Raw genomic sequence first — 14,835 nt, 5'->3', positions numbered from 1 at the left:
TTTGTTTTTGAACCTCGTGATCTTTAGCGGGGGTTCTGTGGTGAACATGTGAAAATTAAACTTATTACAGGTACCCTGCATTACTTATTCAGTCACACATCTTACTCTTCTACCTCTTTTATATTCATGTTAGACCATTGTGAGCCTCGGCTTCAGCTGTGGAACAGAAATTGGAAAACGAGGAGGCTATTCGTCCCATTGGGCCTGCTCGTCCATTCAACACGATCACGGCTGATCCTCTATCTCGACGTCATACTCCCCTTGACGCCTTTACAGTCTAGAAACCTGTTTCCTTCTTGGGCCGGGACACTCTGCTGAGAGTCTGCCCCACTACCCACTAGCGAGGACGGACAACACGGCTCTCGGCTGAACCACCCATTCACGGTAGCGGGATGGGAGAACCCCGCTGCCGGGAACATTCGGACAATCCCGCCCTTGGCCTCCACGGGCTTCCGTGGTATTCCACAGACTCGCCACCCTCTGAGCGTAGAGATTTCTCCTCATCTCAGTCCTGGATGGCCTACCCCGTACCCCGAGTCCGCGACCCCCCTTGTTCTAGAAGCATCCCCCCCCCACCCCAGCCAGAGGGAACACCATCCCTACCTCCAGTCCGTCTAGCCCCGTCAGAATTTGACACGTTTCAATTCGATCTGTTATTGTAAGTTTACGATACAGCAAGTTTATATTCGGTCTCCGAAATGCCACTGACCCCAGTGGGTAACTTGACGCTGGTCTATCTTCTGATCCGCAGAGTAAGAGAGCCAAAATCCAAACATTACGAAACTTGTTACAAACTAATGGTTTTATGTATTTTTCATCCTTTTTACAAGAAGAAATGGGCAAGGGAGCACACCAAAATTAAGAGAGAGAGAGAGAGAGACATTTTATAAATGAAACGTCTAAATAAAACGACATTAATGCGGGTGTGTCCAGGGCGGAGGGGAGTGGGGCGGCTGGCACGAGAAATGACCAGCCTGCAATGCGCGATGAGGGTCTCCGCCCACTGCTCTGCCCCCATGGCAATTGCCCAGCTGCCCGGCGTGGAGGAAGCATGGGCGGTGGGGAGTTGGCACCGTCTCTCCAACTTGCTTGCGCCTCCGCGTCCTCCCCGGTCAAGGCAGGGTGGTTTGTGGAGAGGTGCGCAGTGTAAAGTAACAGGGAAACGACAGATACAATCAGCCTCTGCCTCAAATGATTTTAAAGGTGAACTCATAAGTGCAGGAAAAAGATTCCAGGCGGGCAGTTTATTCGTCCCTTTCCTCTCGTCTCCGATAGAGCACCCCCCCCAACACCTCCGCAAGCTGTAGAAGGGTCAACACCCCCAACATGGTCACCCACCCATCCACAGCGGCCGAGAGCTGGAGCTCGCGCTAGCTGCGGGTGTGTTTGTGGTGTTGATGAGAGGAGTAGATGGGTGGGGGGCACACTTTCAAACGTCAGTTTCCCTGGTATCTTGTAACCCGTCCCTCCACCACAGGGAGGGGGAGGACTGGCAGGGGATGGGGGCAGGGGAGGGGGCAGAAACCCAGGAAGCACAGATCAGATTCTGTTGTTCTCAAGAACAGCACGCGCGCGCACACACACACACACACACACACACACTTTCCAACTCTCACACACTCTCTCCCCATACATCCTTCGTCTGCTACAGAGCAACTCCCCCCCCCCCATGCCCACCAGACCCTCCCGCCCCCTCAAAGGTTGCCGCTGCCATTGAGAATCAGGGTAGAGAAGATGAGGGTTAAAGGGAAATGGGGGTGGGGGGGGTTAATATTTAATGTGCGAGGGAAATTCACTGTACAGAGATATACAAACACTTTTCAGTTCCAAACATATAGAAAATAGAAAAATTTTCAAAGTAAGAGTTTCCCGTTCCGATGGATCTTTAGGATCTTTCCCAGCCTTTGTTTTGCCGTCGCCAGACCCTTCTTTGGACGTTTACCTGCTGAGGGGTTGGGCGGAGAAAATAATAATAAATTAAAACCCCGTTGGATATTATGTCATCTGCAAACTGTCGAAAATCTCCATTTAGTCGTCACCAAGGGGACAGATTCCAGTCCCGTCACCAAGATACCGCAGCCCCTTCCCCCTCTCTATCAATCCACACCTCGCCCCCTTTCCCTGCCGACCCTCCTCCTCCTGGCCCGCCTCTCTCCTGCCCCCCCCCCCCTCTCGCGGCCGCCTCTCTCTCACTCCTGTTCCCCATCCCCCTCTTCTTCCCATCCCCCTCTCTCAGCCCCCCCACAGCTCCCTCTTCTTCCCATCCCCCTCTCTCAGCCCCCCCCTCCCTTTTCTTCCCACCCCCCTCCCTCAGCCCCCGCCCCTTGCTGTTCCCCATCCCATTCGGTCCCCCCTCCTCTGTTCCCCATCCTATTCTGTCCCCCTCCTGTTCCCCGTCCTATTCTGTCCCCCCTCCTCTCTTCCCCATCCCATTCTGTCCCCCCTCCTCTGTTCCCCATCCCATTCGGTCCCCCCTCCTTTGTTCCCCATCCCATTCGGTCCCCCTCCTCTGTTCCCCATCCTCCTCCCTCTATTGCTCCTCTCCCCTGTTCCTCACCACCTCTGCCTCTCCCTTATTCTTCATCTCTTTCTCTCTCCATCTGCCCTCCCTCCCGTTCCTCACACAGTCCAAAGGTGTGTACGTTAGGTGGGGTTATGAGGTTACGGGATAGGGCCTAAGGTGCTCTTTCAGAGGGTCGGTGCTGACTCGATGGGCCAAATGGCCTCCTTCACTGTTGTTCTATGGTTCTCCCTTGTTCACCCATTCCCCACCTCTCCCCGGTCCGCCCTCCTGTTCACCACTTCCCCGGCCCCTCTCCCCTGTACCCCACCCCCACCTCTCCCTGACCCCCCTTCCCCGGCCGCTTTCCCCTGTACCCCACGCCCACCTCTCCCTGACACCCCCTTCCCCGGCCCCTCTCCCCTGTACCCCACCCCAACCTCTCCCTGACCCCCCCTTCCTCGTCCCCTCGCCCCTGTACCCCACCCCCACCTCTCCCTGACCCCCCCTTCCTCGTCCCCTCGCCCCTGTACCCCACCCCCACCTCTCCCTGACCCCCCTTCCTCAGCCCCTCGCCCCTGTACCCCACCCCCACCTCTCCCTGACCCCCCCTTCCTCAGCCCCTCGCCCCTGTACCCCACCCCCACCTCTCCCTGACCCCCCTTCCTCAGCCCCTCGCCCCTGTACCCCACCCCCACCTCTCCCTGACCCCCCCTTCCTCGTCCCCTCGCCCCTGTACCCCACCCCCACCTCTCCCTGACCCCCCTTCCTCAGCCCCTCGCCCCTGTACCCCACCCCCACCTCTCCCTGACCCCCCCTTCCTCAGCCCCTCGCCCCTGTACCCCACCCCCACCTCTCCCTGACCCCCCCTTCCTCGTCCCCTCGCCCCTGTACCCCACCCCCACCTCTCCCTGACCCCTCTGCCCTGTTCGCATTCCCACCTTCATTGGGCGCGGGCTCGGCCCCCCCCCCAGTCACTGAGGGGGTGATATGGAGTGTTCAGGAACAGGTAATCCCCTGCTGACCCCCCCCAATCCCAGGGCACTGAGGCCGAGCGCCAGTGTGTGTGTGTGATTATGGGGGGAGGGTCGCCGCAATGCGGAATGGAAGCCTTGCCTGATTGGCTGCCTTGCGAGGAGGATGACGTTCTGCGCTGTGTCAGGAAGACGCCTGGTGCCATGGGTGTGGAGCCACGGTTCATCTGTGGCAGGCCGAAGGTGCTGGGGCCAGCCGTGTACTCGTGGTCCACCAGACTCCCCGAGAACACCTCAGGCTTGGCCTCGATCACCGGGATCTCTGGCTGCGGCTTACTGGACACCTCCTCAGGCAGCGGCTTCTTCTTCACCACCTTCCTCTTCTGGACCGTCTGGTGCTCCTGAAGTGGGAGGGAGAGAGACAGAGAGAGGGGGAGAGAGAGCGGGAGGGGGAGATAGGGAGGGAGAGAGACAGAGAGAGGGGGAGAGAGAGAGGGGGAGAGGGAGGAATGGAGGAACAGAGAGAGAGAGGGGGAGAGAGAGCGGGAGAGAGGGGGAAAGGGAGGGAGACAGAAAGAGAGAGGGGGAGAGAGAGCAGGAGAGAGGGAGGGAGAGAGAGACAGAGAGGGGGAGAGAGAGCGGGAGGGGGAGAGGGAGGGAGGGAGTGAGACAGAGAGAGAGGGGAGGGAGACAGAGAGAGAGCGGGGGAGAGGGAGGGAGACAGAGAGAGGGGGAGAGGGAGGGGGAGAGAGGGAGGGAGACAGAGAGAGAGACAGGGAGATGGGGAGAGAGGGAGGGAGAGAGAGCCAGAGAGAGGGGAGGGAGAGGGAGGGACGGAGAGAGAGACAGAGATGGGGAGAGAGAGAGGAAGAGAGAGAGGCAGCGATGGAGGGAGGGCGTGAGGAAGAAAGAGAGAGAGACAGGGAGGGGGACAGAGAGAGGGGAGAGAGAAAGGGAGAGAGAGACAGAGAGAGAGAGAGGGCAACAGAGGGGGAGACAGAGACAGAGAGAGGGAGAGAGACAGAGAGGGGGACAGAGAGAGGGGGAGGGAGAGAGGGAGGGAGGAAGGGAGAGAGACAGAGAAAGAGAGAGGGCGACAGAGGGAGAGGAGGAGACAGAGACAAAGGGGGAGGCAGAGACAGAGGGGGAGACGCAGGCAGAGGGGGAGACGCGGGCAGAGGGGCAGACGCGGGCAGAGGGGGAGACGCGGGCAGAGGGGGAGACGCGGGCAGAGGGGGAGACGCGGGCAGAGGGGGAGACGCGGGCAGAGGGGCAGACGCGGGCAGAGGGGGAGACGCGGGCAGAGGGGAAGACGCGGGCAGAGGGGAAGACGCGGGCAGAGGGGGAGACGCGGGCAGAGGGGGAGATGCGGGCAGAGGGGGAGACGTGGGCAGAGGGGGAGACGCGGGCAGAGGGGGAGACGCGACAGAGGGGGAGACGCGGACAGAAGGGGAGACGCGGACAGAAGGGGAGTCGCGGGCAGAGGGGGAGACGCGGGCAGAGGGGGAGACGCGGGCAGAGGGGGAGACGCGGGCAGAGGGGCAGACGCGGGCAGAGGGGGAGACGCGGGCAGAGGGGAAGACGCGGGCAGAGGGGGAGACGCGGGCAGAGGGGGAGACGCGGGCAGAGGGGGAGATGCGGGCAGAGGGGGAGACGTGGGCAGAGGGGGAGACGCGGGCAGAGGGGGAGACGCGACAGAGGGGGAGACGCGGACAGAAGGGGAGACGCGGACAGAAGGGGAGTCGCGGACAGAGGGGGAGTCGCGGACAGAGGGGGAGTCGCGGACAGAGGGGGAGTCGCGGACAGAGGGGGAGTCGCGGACAGAGGGGGAGTCGCGGACAGAGGGGGAGTCGCGGACAGAGGGGGAGTCGCGGACAGAGGGGGAGTCGCGGACAGAGGGGGAGACGCGGACAGAGGGGGAGACGCGGACAGAGGGGGAGACGCGGACAGAGGGGGAGTCGCGGACAGAGGGGGAGTCGCGGACAGAGGGGGAGTTGCGGACAGAGGGGGAGACGCGGACAGAGGGGGAGTCGCGGACAGAGGGGGAGACGCGGACAGAGGGGGAATCGCGGACAGAGGGGGAGACGCGGACAGAGGGGGACGGGGAAAGGGGAGATGGGGTGGGGTGGGGAGAGAGAATGATGAGAATTATGAGTTTGGTACAGCCTTGCCTGCTCCATCAGAATGAGCATTGTTGAATCATTGCCCCCCTGTTGCATTGACCCATCTGATGCTGAGTGACTCCTCCGATTTCAATGCTCTACTGGACAGCCTGTCAAACCCCAGCCTCAGATATCTTCACAGGAAAACACTGCTGCCTCTGTTACGGATCCTGCTCACTCACCATCTGCTCTTCTGTGCTGACTCTGCGTAACCTTCCTGCAGGACCTCGATTTCACATATGCACATCCTCGTATTCAAATCCCTCCCTGGCCTCTCCCCCATCTCTGTCACCTCCAACAACACTCCCCATCTCTGGAACCTCCTCCAGCCCCGACAACTCTCCCTATTTCTATAACCTCCACCAGCCCCTAGATCCCTCCCTAACTCTGTAACCTCCACCAGTCCCGACAACCCTATCTCTGTAACCTCCTCCATCTCCTACAACCCTCCTTATTTCTGTAACCTCCTCCAGCCCCTACAACCCTCCCTATCTCTGTAACTCCTCCAGCCTTCACAACCCTCCCTATCTCTGTAACCTCCTCCAGCTCCTACAGCCCTCCCTATCTCTGTAACCTCCTCCGGCCCCTACAGCCCTCCCTATCTCTGTAACCTCCTCCATCTCCTACAACCCTCCCTATTTCTGTAACCTCCTCCAGCCCCTACAACCCTCCCTATCTCTGTAACTCCTCCAGCCTTCACAACCCTCCCTATCTCTGTAACCTCCTCCGGCCCCTACAACCCTCCCTATCTCTGTAACCTCCTCCAGCCCCTACAACCCTCTCTATCTCTGTAACCTCCTCCAGACCCTACAACCCTCTCTATCTCTGTAACCTCCTCCGGCCCCTACAACCCTCCCTATCTCTGTAACCTCCTCCGGCGCCTACAACCCTCCCTATCTCTGTAACGCACTCCAGCCCCTACAACCCTCCCTATCTCTGTAACCTCCTCCAGCCCCTACAACCCTCCCTATCTCTGTAACCTCCTCAAGTCCCTAGAACCCTCCCTATCTCTGTAACCTCCTCCAGCCCCTACAACCCTCCCTATCTCTGTAACCTCCTCAAGTCCCTAGAACCCTCCCTATCTCTGTAACCTCCTCCGGCTCCTACAACTCTCTCTATCTCTGTAACCTCCTCCAGCCCCTACAACTCTCCTTATCTCTGTAACCTCCTCCAGACCCTTCAACCCTCCCTATCTCTCTAACCTCTTCCAGCCGCTACATTCCTATTTCTGTAACCCTCTACAACACTCTGAAATCTCCTCGTTCCTCTGATTCTGGTCTCTTGCTCATCGCCCCACTCCCATCTCTCCGCCATTGGCTGCCTGGGGAGGGCCCTCAGCTCTGGCATCCTCTCCCTAAACCTCTCCGCCTCTCCTTTCTTTAATACCTCTCCTTAATACCAACCTTTCTGACTGAGCTTTTGGCTGCCGTACAAAATTATTCCACCCTTATTGTGAGTATGAGGAGGCAGACGTTATGCTGCAGCTTTACAAAACCCTGGTTCGACCCCAGTTGGAGTCACAGTGAGCGGTTCGGGACACCACACCTCAGGGAGGATATTTTGGCCTTGGAGGGAGAGCAATGTAAGTTTACAAAAATGAGACCCGGACCACAGGGGTTAAGTCATGAGGAGAGATTATAAAAATTAGGCCTGTTTTCACTCAAATTTAGAAGGTTAAGGATGATCTGATCAAAGTATTCAAGATATTAAAAGTATTCAAGACTGTCCGTGTGGAGTTTGCACATTCTCCCCGTGCTTGTGTGGGTTTTGCCCCCACAACCCAAAGGTGTGCAGGGTAGGTGGATTGGTCACGCTACATTGCCCCTTAATTGGAAAAAAATAATTGGGAACTCTAAATTTATTTTTTAAAAAGATATTGACAGGGAAAGGACAGGGCAGATAAAGATAAGGGCCGCGATTCTCCCAGCCCCGCGCCGGGCCAGAGAATCGCCGCAACCGTGCCATGCTGCCCCAACGCCGGCGTGCGATTCTCTGAGGTGCGGAGGATCGGCGCCATTTGCGCCGGCGCGGCGCTGGTCGCGGGCCGCTGTACAAGGGCCTCTGGGGGGAGGCCTCCGATGGGGTCTGGCCCGCGATCGGGGCCCACCGATCGTTGGGCTGGCCTCTCTCCCCCCCCCCCCCCGGCCTACTTTATTGCGCGTCCGGCCCCAGAACCCCCGCGCCATGTTGCGTCGGGGCCGGCGTGTTCCGTAAAGCCACCGCGCGGGCGCGGATTGGCACCGCCCCCAGTGTGCGCCAGGAAGTGAGGCTGGAGCGGCGTGAACCCCTCCAGCGCCGTGCTGGCCCCCTGTGGGAGACAGTCACTAGTGCCCGTGCCCATTTTGCGCCATCGTGAAACACGACGGCATTCGCGACGGCGCGGACACTCTGTCCCGCGATCGGAGAATCGCGCCCAAACTATTTCCACTGATTGGAGATTCTGGTCTAAAAATAAGGGCCAGAGACCGTTCAGGAGAGATGTTGGGAAGAACTTCTTCACTCAAAGTGTACAGGTACAGGTTTGGAACGCTCTCCCACAAACAGCAGCTGAAACTAGATCAGTTGTTAATTTTAAATCTGAGACAGATGGATTTTTGTTAAGCAAAAATATTAAGAGATATGAGCCAAAGTCAGGTATTTGGGGCGAGATTCTCCGAGCCGAAATCGCGCTTGGCCCGGGGGCGGAGAATTGCCTAAAATAGGCTCCCACGCCGGTCGCCGCCAGTCGCGCGCTGGTCGGGGCCGTTGAAAGCGGCCCCCGCGGCGATTCTTCGCACTCGACAAGCCGAGTGCCCGCTGGCGTGGTTCACATGTGGTCCCACCTGGTGGGACCTCACTGTTCTGGCTGTGGGGGCCGTCCTGGGGGAGGGGGGGGCGCCTCCACGGAGGCCAGGCCCGCAATCGGGGATTACCGATCGGTGGGTGCGCTAATTCATGGGGGGGGCCTATCTTCCTCCACGCCGGGTCCCTGTGGGGCTCCGCCATGTCGCTGTTCTGGCTGTGGGGGCCGGCGCAAAGGTGGCCGCCACTCGCTTACGCGGACCCGCTGCCGGCCTGCGGGCGCAAGCGCGGCCATAACTGGAGAACCCCGCCGGCAGTCGGAGCTGTGGAACGCACGCCGGGGCCCTGCTAGCCCCCCTGAAGATGGAGAATCACCCTGGACTTTCTAGGAAAAAGTCCGGAGTGATTCCTGCCCATTTTCCGATACCAGGAAGGGTATAAATGGGGGGGAGTGGGCAGTCTGTAAAATTCTTTCCCCCCAGACAGCAGTGGGGGGCTGCGGCTCATTGAACATATTCAAGGCTGAGTTGGACAGATTTCTTTTTTTTTGTTTCTAAATTTAGAGTACCCAATTTGGTTTTTTTCCAATTAAGGGGCAATTTAACGTGGCCAATTCACCTACCCTGCACATGTTTTTGCATTGTGGGGGTGAGACCCACGCAGACACGGGGAGAATGTGCAGACTCCACACGGACAGCGACCCAGAGCCGGGATCGAACCCGGGTCCTCAGTGCCGTGAGGCAGCAGCGCTAACCACCGTGCTGCCCGAGTTAGACAGATTCCTGATCGATAAGGGGGTCGTGGGTTATCCGGGGATTGGGAGCAGTCAGGGGAAGTGTAGTTAAGGCCACACTCAGATCAGTCTTATAGAATGGTGGTGGACGCTCGAGGTAACCGAACCGGCTCTTGATTCTCGTGTCCTGATGTGCATGTTGGCATCGCAGCCCAGACTGCAAAACACCAACGTCTCTGGAGATTACAATGACTCTTCCAGTGATCTCACCTCGGGAGCCCCTGATACACACACACACACCCGGGTGGGGTGCCCGACTGTGAGAGATGGAAGTGAGGGAGGGTGCTGTACCTGCTGTGCCAGTTTGGCTGCCGCAGCTGCTAGCCCCGTCTCGATGGAGGCCACGCGGGTTCCTTCCCTTATTGGCCGCTCCTGTCGCGGAAGAGTGGGTGCCACGCGAGCTGAGCGAGGGAGAAACAAAAACAAAAATCAAACAGCTAATATCGGAATACGGAACAAGGCCCTGCTGGCGAATGATGCGGGTCAGCGGCGGGTGGGTCAGCGGCAGGCTCTCATCAGGTATCCTCACCCTACAGGTCTGAATGCAGTATTCTTCAGCCATGAACCTCCAGTGTGACCAGCCGTCTCGCTGCACCACTGCCGAGCGGGCTCGCTGCACCACTGCCGAGTTGACTGACATACCTTTGTCCAATGTGTGCAGGAGGGTTTCCTGACACAGTATGTAGATAGGAACAGCTACTGCGTGTCCTTGATAAGTATGTACCTGTCAGGCAGGGAGGAAGTGGTCGAGCAAGGGAACCATGGTTTACTAAAACAGTTGAAACACTTGTCAAGAGGAAGGAGGCTTATGTAAAGATGAGACATGAAGGTTCAGTTAGGGCGCTCAAGAGTTACAAGTTAGCTAGGAGGAACCTAAAGAGAGCTAAGAAGAGCCAGGAGGGGACATGAGAAGTCTTTGGCAGGTAGGATCAAGGATAACCCTAAAGCTTTCTATAGATATGTCAGGAATAAACAAATGACTAGGGTATGAGTAGGGTCAGTCAAGGACAGTAGTGGGAAGTTGTGCTTGGAGTCCGAGGAGATAGGAGAAATGAATATTTTTCGTCAGTATTCACACAGGAAAAAGACAATGTTGTCGAGGAGAATACTGAGATTCACGCTACTAGACTGGAAGGGCTTGAGGTTCATAAGGAGGAGGTGTCAGCAATTCTGGAAAGTGTGAAAATAGATAAGTCCCCTGGGCCGGATGGGATTTATCCTACGATTCCCTGGGAAGCTAGGGAGGAGACTGCTGAGTCTTTGGCTTTGATCTTTAAGTCATCTTTGTCTACAGGAATAGTGCCAGAAGACTGGAGGATAGCAAATGTTGTCCCCTTGTTCAAGAAGGGGAGTAGAGACAACCCCGGTAACTATAGACCAGTGAGCCTTACTTCTGTTGTGGGCAAAATCTTGGAAAGGTTTGTAAGAGATAGGATGTATAATCATCTGGAAAGGAATAATTTGATTAGAGATAGTCAACATGGTTTTGTGAAGGGTAGGTCGTGCCTCACAAACTTTATTGAGTTCTTTGAGGTGACCAAACAGGTGGATGAGGGTAAAGCAGTTGATGTGGTGTATATGGATTTCAGTAAAGCGTTTGATAAGGTTCCCCACAGTAGGCTACTGCAGAAAATATGGAGGCATGGGATTCAGGGTGATTTAGCAGTTTGGATCAGAAATTGGCTAGCTGGAAGAAGACAAAGGGTGGTGGTTGATGGGAAATGTTCAGACTGGAGTCCAGTTACTAGTGGTGTACCACAAGGATCTGTTTTGGGGCCACTGCTGTTTGTCATTTTTATAAATGATGTGGAGATGCCGGCGTTGGACTGGGGTGAGCACAGTACGAAGTCTTACAACACCAGGTTAAAGTCCAACAGGTTTGTTTCGATGTCACTAGCTTTCGGAGCGCTGCTCCTTCCTCAGGTGAAGGAATGTGAAGTCCACATTCACCTGAGGACGGAGCAGTGCTCCGAAAGCTAGTGACATCGAAACAAATCTGTTGGACTTTAACCTGATTTTTATAAATGACTGGAGGAGGGGGTAGAAGGATGGGTGAGTAAATTTGCAGATGACACTAAAGTCAGTGGAGTTGTGGACAGTGCGGAAGGATGTTACAAGTTACAGAGGGACATAGATAAGCTTCAGCGCTATGCTGAGAGGTGGCAAATGGAGTTTAATGCAGAAAAGTGTGAGGTGATTCATTTTGGAAGGAATAACAGGAAGACTGAGTACTGGGCTAATGGTAAGATTCTTGGCAGTGTGGATGAGCAGAGAGATCTCGGTACCCATGTACATAGATCCCTGAAAGTTGCCACCCAGGTTGAGAGGGTTGTTAAGAAGGCGTACGGTGTGTTAGCTTTTATTGGTAGAAGGATTACGTTTAGGAGCCATGAGGTCATGTTGCAACTGTACAAAACTCTGGTGCGGCCGCATTTGGAGTATTGCGTGCAATTCTGGTCGCCGCATTATAGGGAGGATGTGGAAGCATTGGAAAGGGTGCAGAGGAGATTTACCAGAATGTTGCCTGGTATGGAGGGAAGATCTTATGAGGAAAGGCTGAGGGACTCAAGGCTGTTTTCGTTAGAGAGAAGAAGGTTAAGAGGTGACTTAATTGAGGCATACAAGATGATCAGAGGATTGGATAGGGTGGACAGTGAGAGCCTTTTTCCTTGGATGGTGATGTCTAGCACGAGGGGACATAGCTTTAAATTGAGGGGAGATAGATATAAGACAGATGTCAGAGGTAGGTTCTTTACTCAGAGAGTAGTAAGGGCGTGGAATGCCCTGCCTGCAACAGTAGTGGACTCGCCAACACGAAGGGCATTCAAATGGTCATTGGATAGACATATGGACGATAAGGGAATAGTGTAGATGGGCTTTAGAGCGGTTTCACAGGTTGGCGCAACATCGAGGGCCGAAGGGCCTGTACTGCGCTGTAATGTTCTATGCTGAGCCGGCGCGCTGCACCACTGCCCAGTTGGCTTGTTGCGCCACTATCGAGCAGTTGCGCTGCATCACAGCCAAGATGGCTCGCTGCACCACTGCCAAGCGGGCTCGCTGCACCACTGCCCAGCCGTCTCGCTGCACCACTGCCAAGATGGCTCGCTGCACCACTGCCAAGCGGGCTCGCTGCACCACTGCCGAGTTGATTGACATACCTTTCGGGTTCCACGGTGCATCATCACTGTTCCGCCTCTTCTTATTCCGTGACTTTGAGGTGGGGTCATCATCGTCTGACTCCAGTGATGGGTACACTGGGCGAGGGGAACAGGAGAGGACAGTGTCAAATCCCCGGCCTCTCAGAAGCAACTAACTTTAAACTTTCCCACTTTCACACAGGAACCCTCTCAGAAGCAACTAACTTTAAACTTTCCCACTTTCACGCAGGAACCGAAAAGGAACAGTGCAGAGAACATCTGTATCTAACCCCATGCTGTACCTGTCCTGGGTGTGTTTGATGGGGACAGTGTAGAGGGAGCTTTACTCTGAATCTAACTCCGTGCTGTACCTGTCCTGGGAGTGTTTGATGGGGACAGTGTAGAGGGAGCTTTACTCTGTATCTAACCCCGTGCTGTACCTGTCCTGGGAGAGTTTGATGGGGACAGTGTAGAGGGAGCTTTACTCTGTATCTAACCCCGTGCTGTACGTGTCCTGGGAGTGTTTGATGGGGACAGTGTAGAGGAAGCTTTACTCTGTATCTAACCCCATGCTGTACCTGTCCTGGGAGTGTTTGATGGGGACAGTGTAGAGGGAGCTTTACTCTGTATCTAACCCCATGCTGTACCTGTCCTGGGAGTGTTTGATGGGGACAGTGTAGAGGGAGCTTTACTCTGTATCTAACCCCGTGCTGTACCTGTCCTGGGAGTGTTTGATGGGGACAGTGTAGAGGGGGCTTTACTCTGTACCTAACCCCGTGCTGTACCTGTCATGGGGTTTTTTGATGGGGACAGTGTAGAGGGAGCTTTACTCTGTATCTAACCCCAAGCTGTACCTGTCCTGGGAGTGTTTGATGGGGACAGTGTAGAGGGAGCTTTACTCTGTATCTAACCCCGTGCTGTACCTGTCCTGGGAGTGTTTGATGGGGACAGTGTAGAGGGAGGTTTACTCTGTACCTAACCCCGTGCTGTATCTGTCCTGGGAGTGTTTGATGGGGACAGTGTCGAGGGAGCTTTACTCTGTATCTAACCCCATGCTGTACCTGTCCTGGGAGTGTTTGATGGGGACAGTGTAGAGGGAGCTTTACTCTGTATCTAACCCCATGCTGTACCTGTCCTGGGAGTGTTTGATGGGGACAGTGTAGAGGGAACTTTACTCTGTATCTAACCCCATGCTGAACTGTCCTGGGAGTGTTTGATGGGGACAGTGTAGAGGGAGCTTTACTCTGTATCTAACCCCGTGCTGTACCTGTCCTGGGAGTGTTTGATGGGGACAGTATAGAGGGGGCTTTACTCTGTACCAACCCCGTGCTGTACCTGTCATGGGGTTTTTTGATGGGGACAGTGTAGAGGGAGCTTTACTCTGTATCTAACCCCATGCTGTACCTGTCCTGGGAGTGTTTGATGGGGACAGTGTAGAGGGAGATTTACTCTGTATCTAACCCCGTGCTGTACCTGTCCTGGGAGTGTTTGATGGGGACAGTGTAGAGGGAGCATTACTCTGTACCTAACCCCGTGCTGTACCGGTCCTGGGAGTGTTTGTTGGGGACAGTGTCGAGGGAGCTTTACTCTGTATCTAACCCCATGCTGTACCTGTCCTGGGAGTGTTTGATGGGGACAGTGTAGAGGGAGCTTTACTCTGTATCTAACCCCGTGCTGTACCTGTCCTGGGAGTGTTTGATGGGGACAGTGTAGAGGGAGCTTTACTCTGTACCTAACCCCGTGCTGTACCTGTCCTGGGAGTGTTTTATGAGGACAGTGTAGAGGGAGCTTTACTCTGTATCTAACCCCATGCTGTACCTGTCCTGGGAGTGTTTGATGGCGATAGTGTAGAGGGAGCTTTACTCTGTATCTAACCCCGTGCTGTACCTGTCCTGGGAGTGTTTGATGGGGACAGTGTAGAGGGAGCTTTACTCTGTATCTAACCCCATGCTGTACCTGTCCTGGGAGTGTTTGATGGGGACAGTGTAGAGGGAGCTTTACTCTGTATCTAACCCCGTGCTTTACCTGTCCTGGGAGTGTTTGATAGGGACAGTGGAGAGGGAGCTTTACTCTGTATCTAACCCCGTGCTGTACCTGTCCTGGGAATGTTTGATGGGGACAGTGTAGAGGGAGCTTTACTCTGTATCTAACCCCGTGCTGTACCTGTCCTGGGAGTGTTTGATGGGGAAAGTATAGAGAGAGCTTTACTCTGTATCTAATCCCGTGCTGTACCTGTCCTGGGAGTGTTTGATGGGGACAGTGTGGAGGGATCTTTACTCTGTATCTAACCCCATGCTGTACCTGTCCTGGGAGTGTTTGATGGCGATAGTGGAGAGGGAGCTTTACTCTGTATCTAACCCCGTGCTGTACCTGTCCTGGGAGTGTTTGATGGGGACAGTGTCGAGGGAGCTTTACTCTGTATCTAACCCCATGCTGTACCTGTCCTGGGAGTGTTTGATGGGGACAGTGTAGAGGGAGCTTTACTCTG

At 55.7% G+C, this 14,835-nt stretch overlaps 1 protein-coding gene across 1 annotated transcript in view; it reads right to left on the bottom strand.

The window, feature by feature from the left end:
- Nucleotides 1-784: 784 nt before the first annotated feature.
- The window catches only part of phf8 (PHD finger protein 8), a 61,913-nt gene continuing 47,862 nt past the window's right edge, over nucleotides 785-14,835 (bottom strand). Inside the window, 4 exon segments of the mRNA XM_072489006.1 lie at nucleotides 785-1,945; nucleotides 3,617-3,875; nucleotides 9,502-9,611; nucleotides 12,369-12,464. Coding sequence (XP_072345107.1) covers nucleotides 1,854-1,945; nucleotides 3,617-3,875; nucleotides 9,502-9,611; nucleotides 12,369-12,464 — 557 coding nt within the window. The 3' untranslated portion in view covers nucleotides 785-1,853.

Source organism: Scyliorhinus torazame, chromosome 22 (genome assembly GCF_047496885.1).
Source record: "Scyliorhinus torazame isolate Kashiwa2021f chromosome 22, sScyTor2.1, whole genome shotgun sequence".
Classification (NCBI taxonomy): domain Eukaryota; kingdom Metazoa; phylum Chordata; class Chondrichthyes; order Carcharhiniformes; family Scyliorhinidae; genus Scyliorhinus; species Scyliorhinus torazame.
Note: the sequence above shows the minus strand (reverse complement) of the source record. Positions and strands in the feature narration are given on the sequence as shown.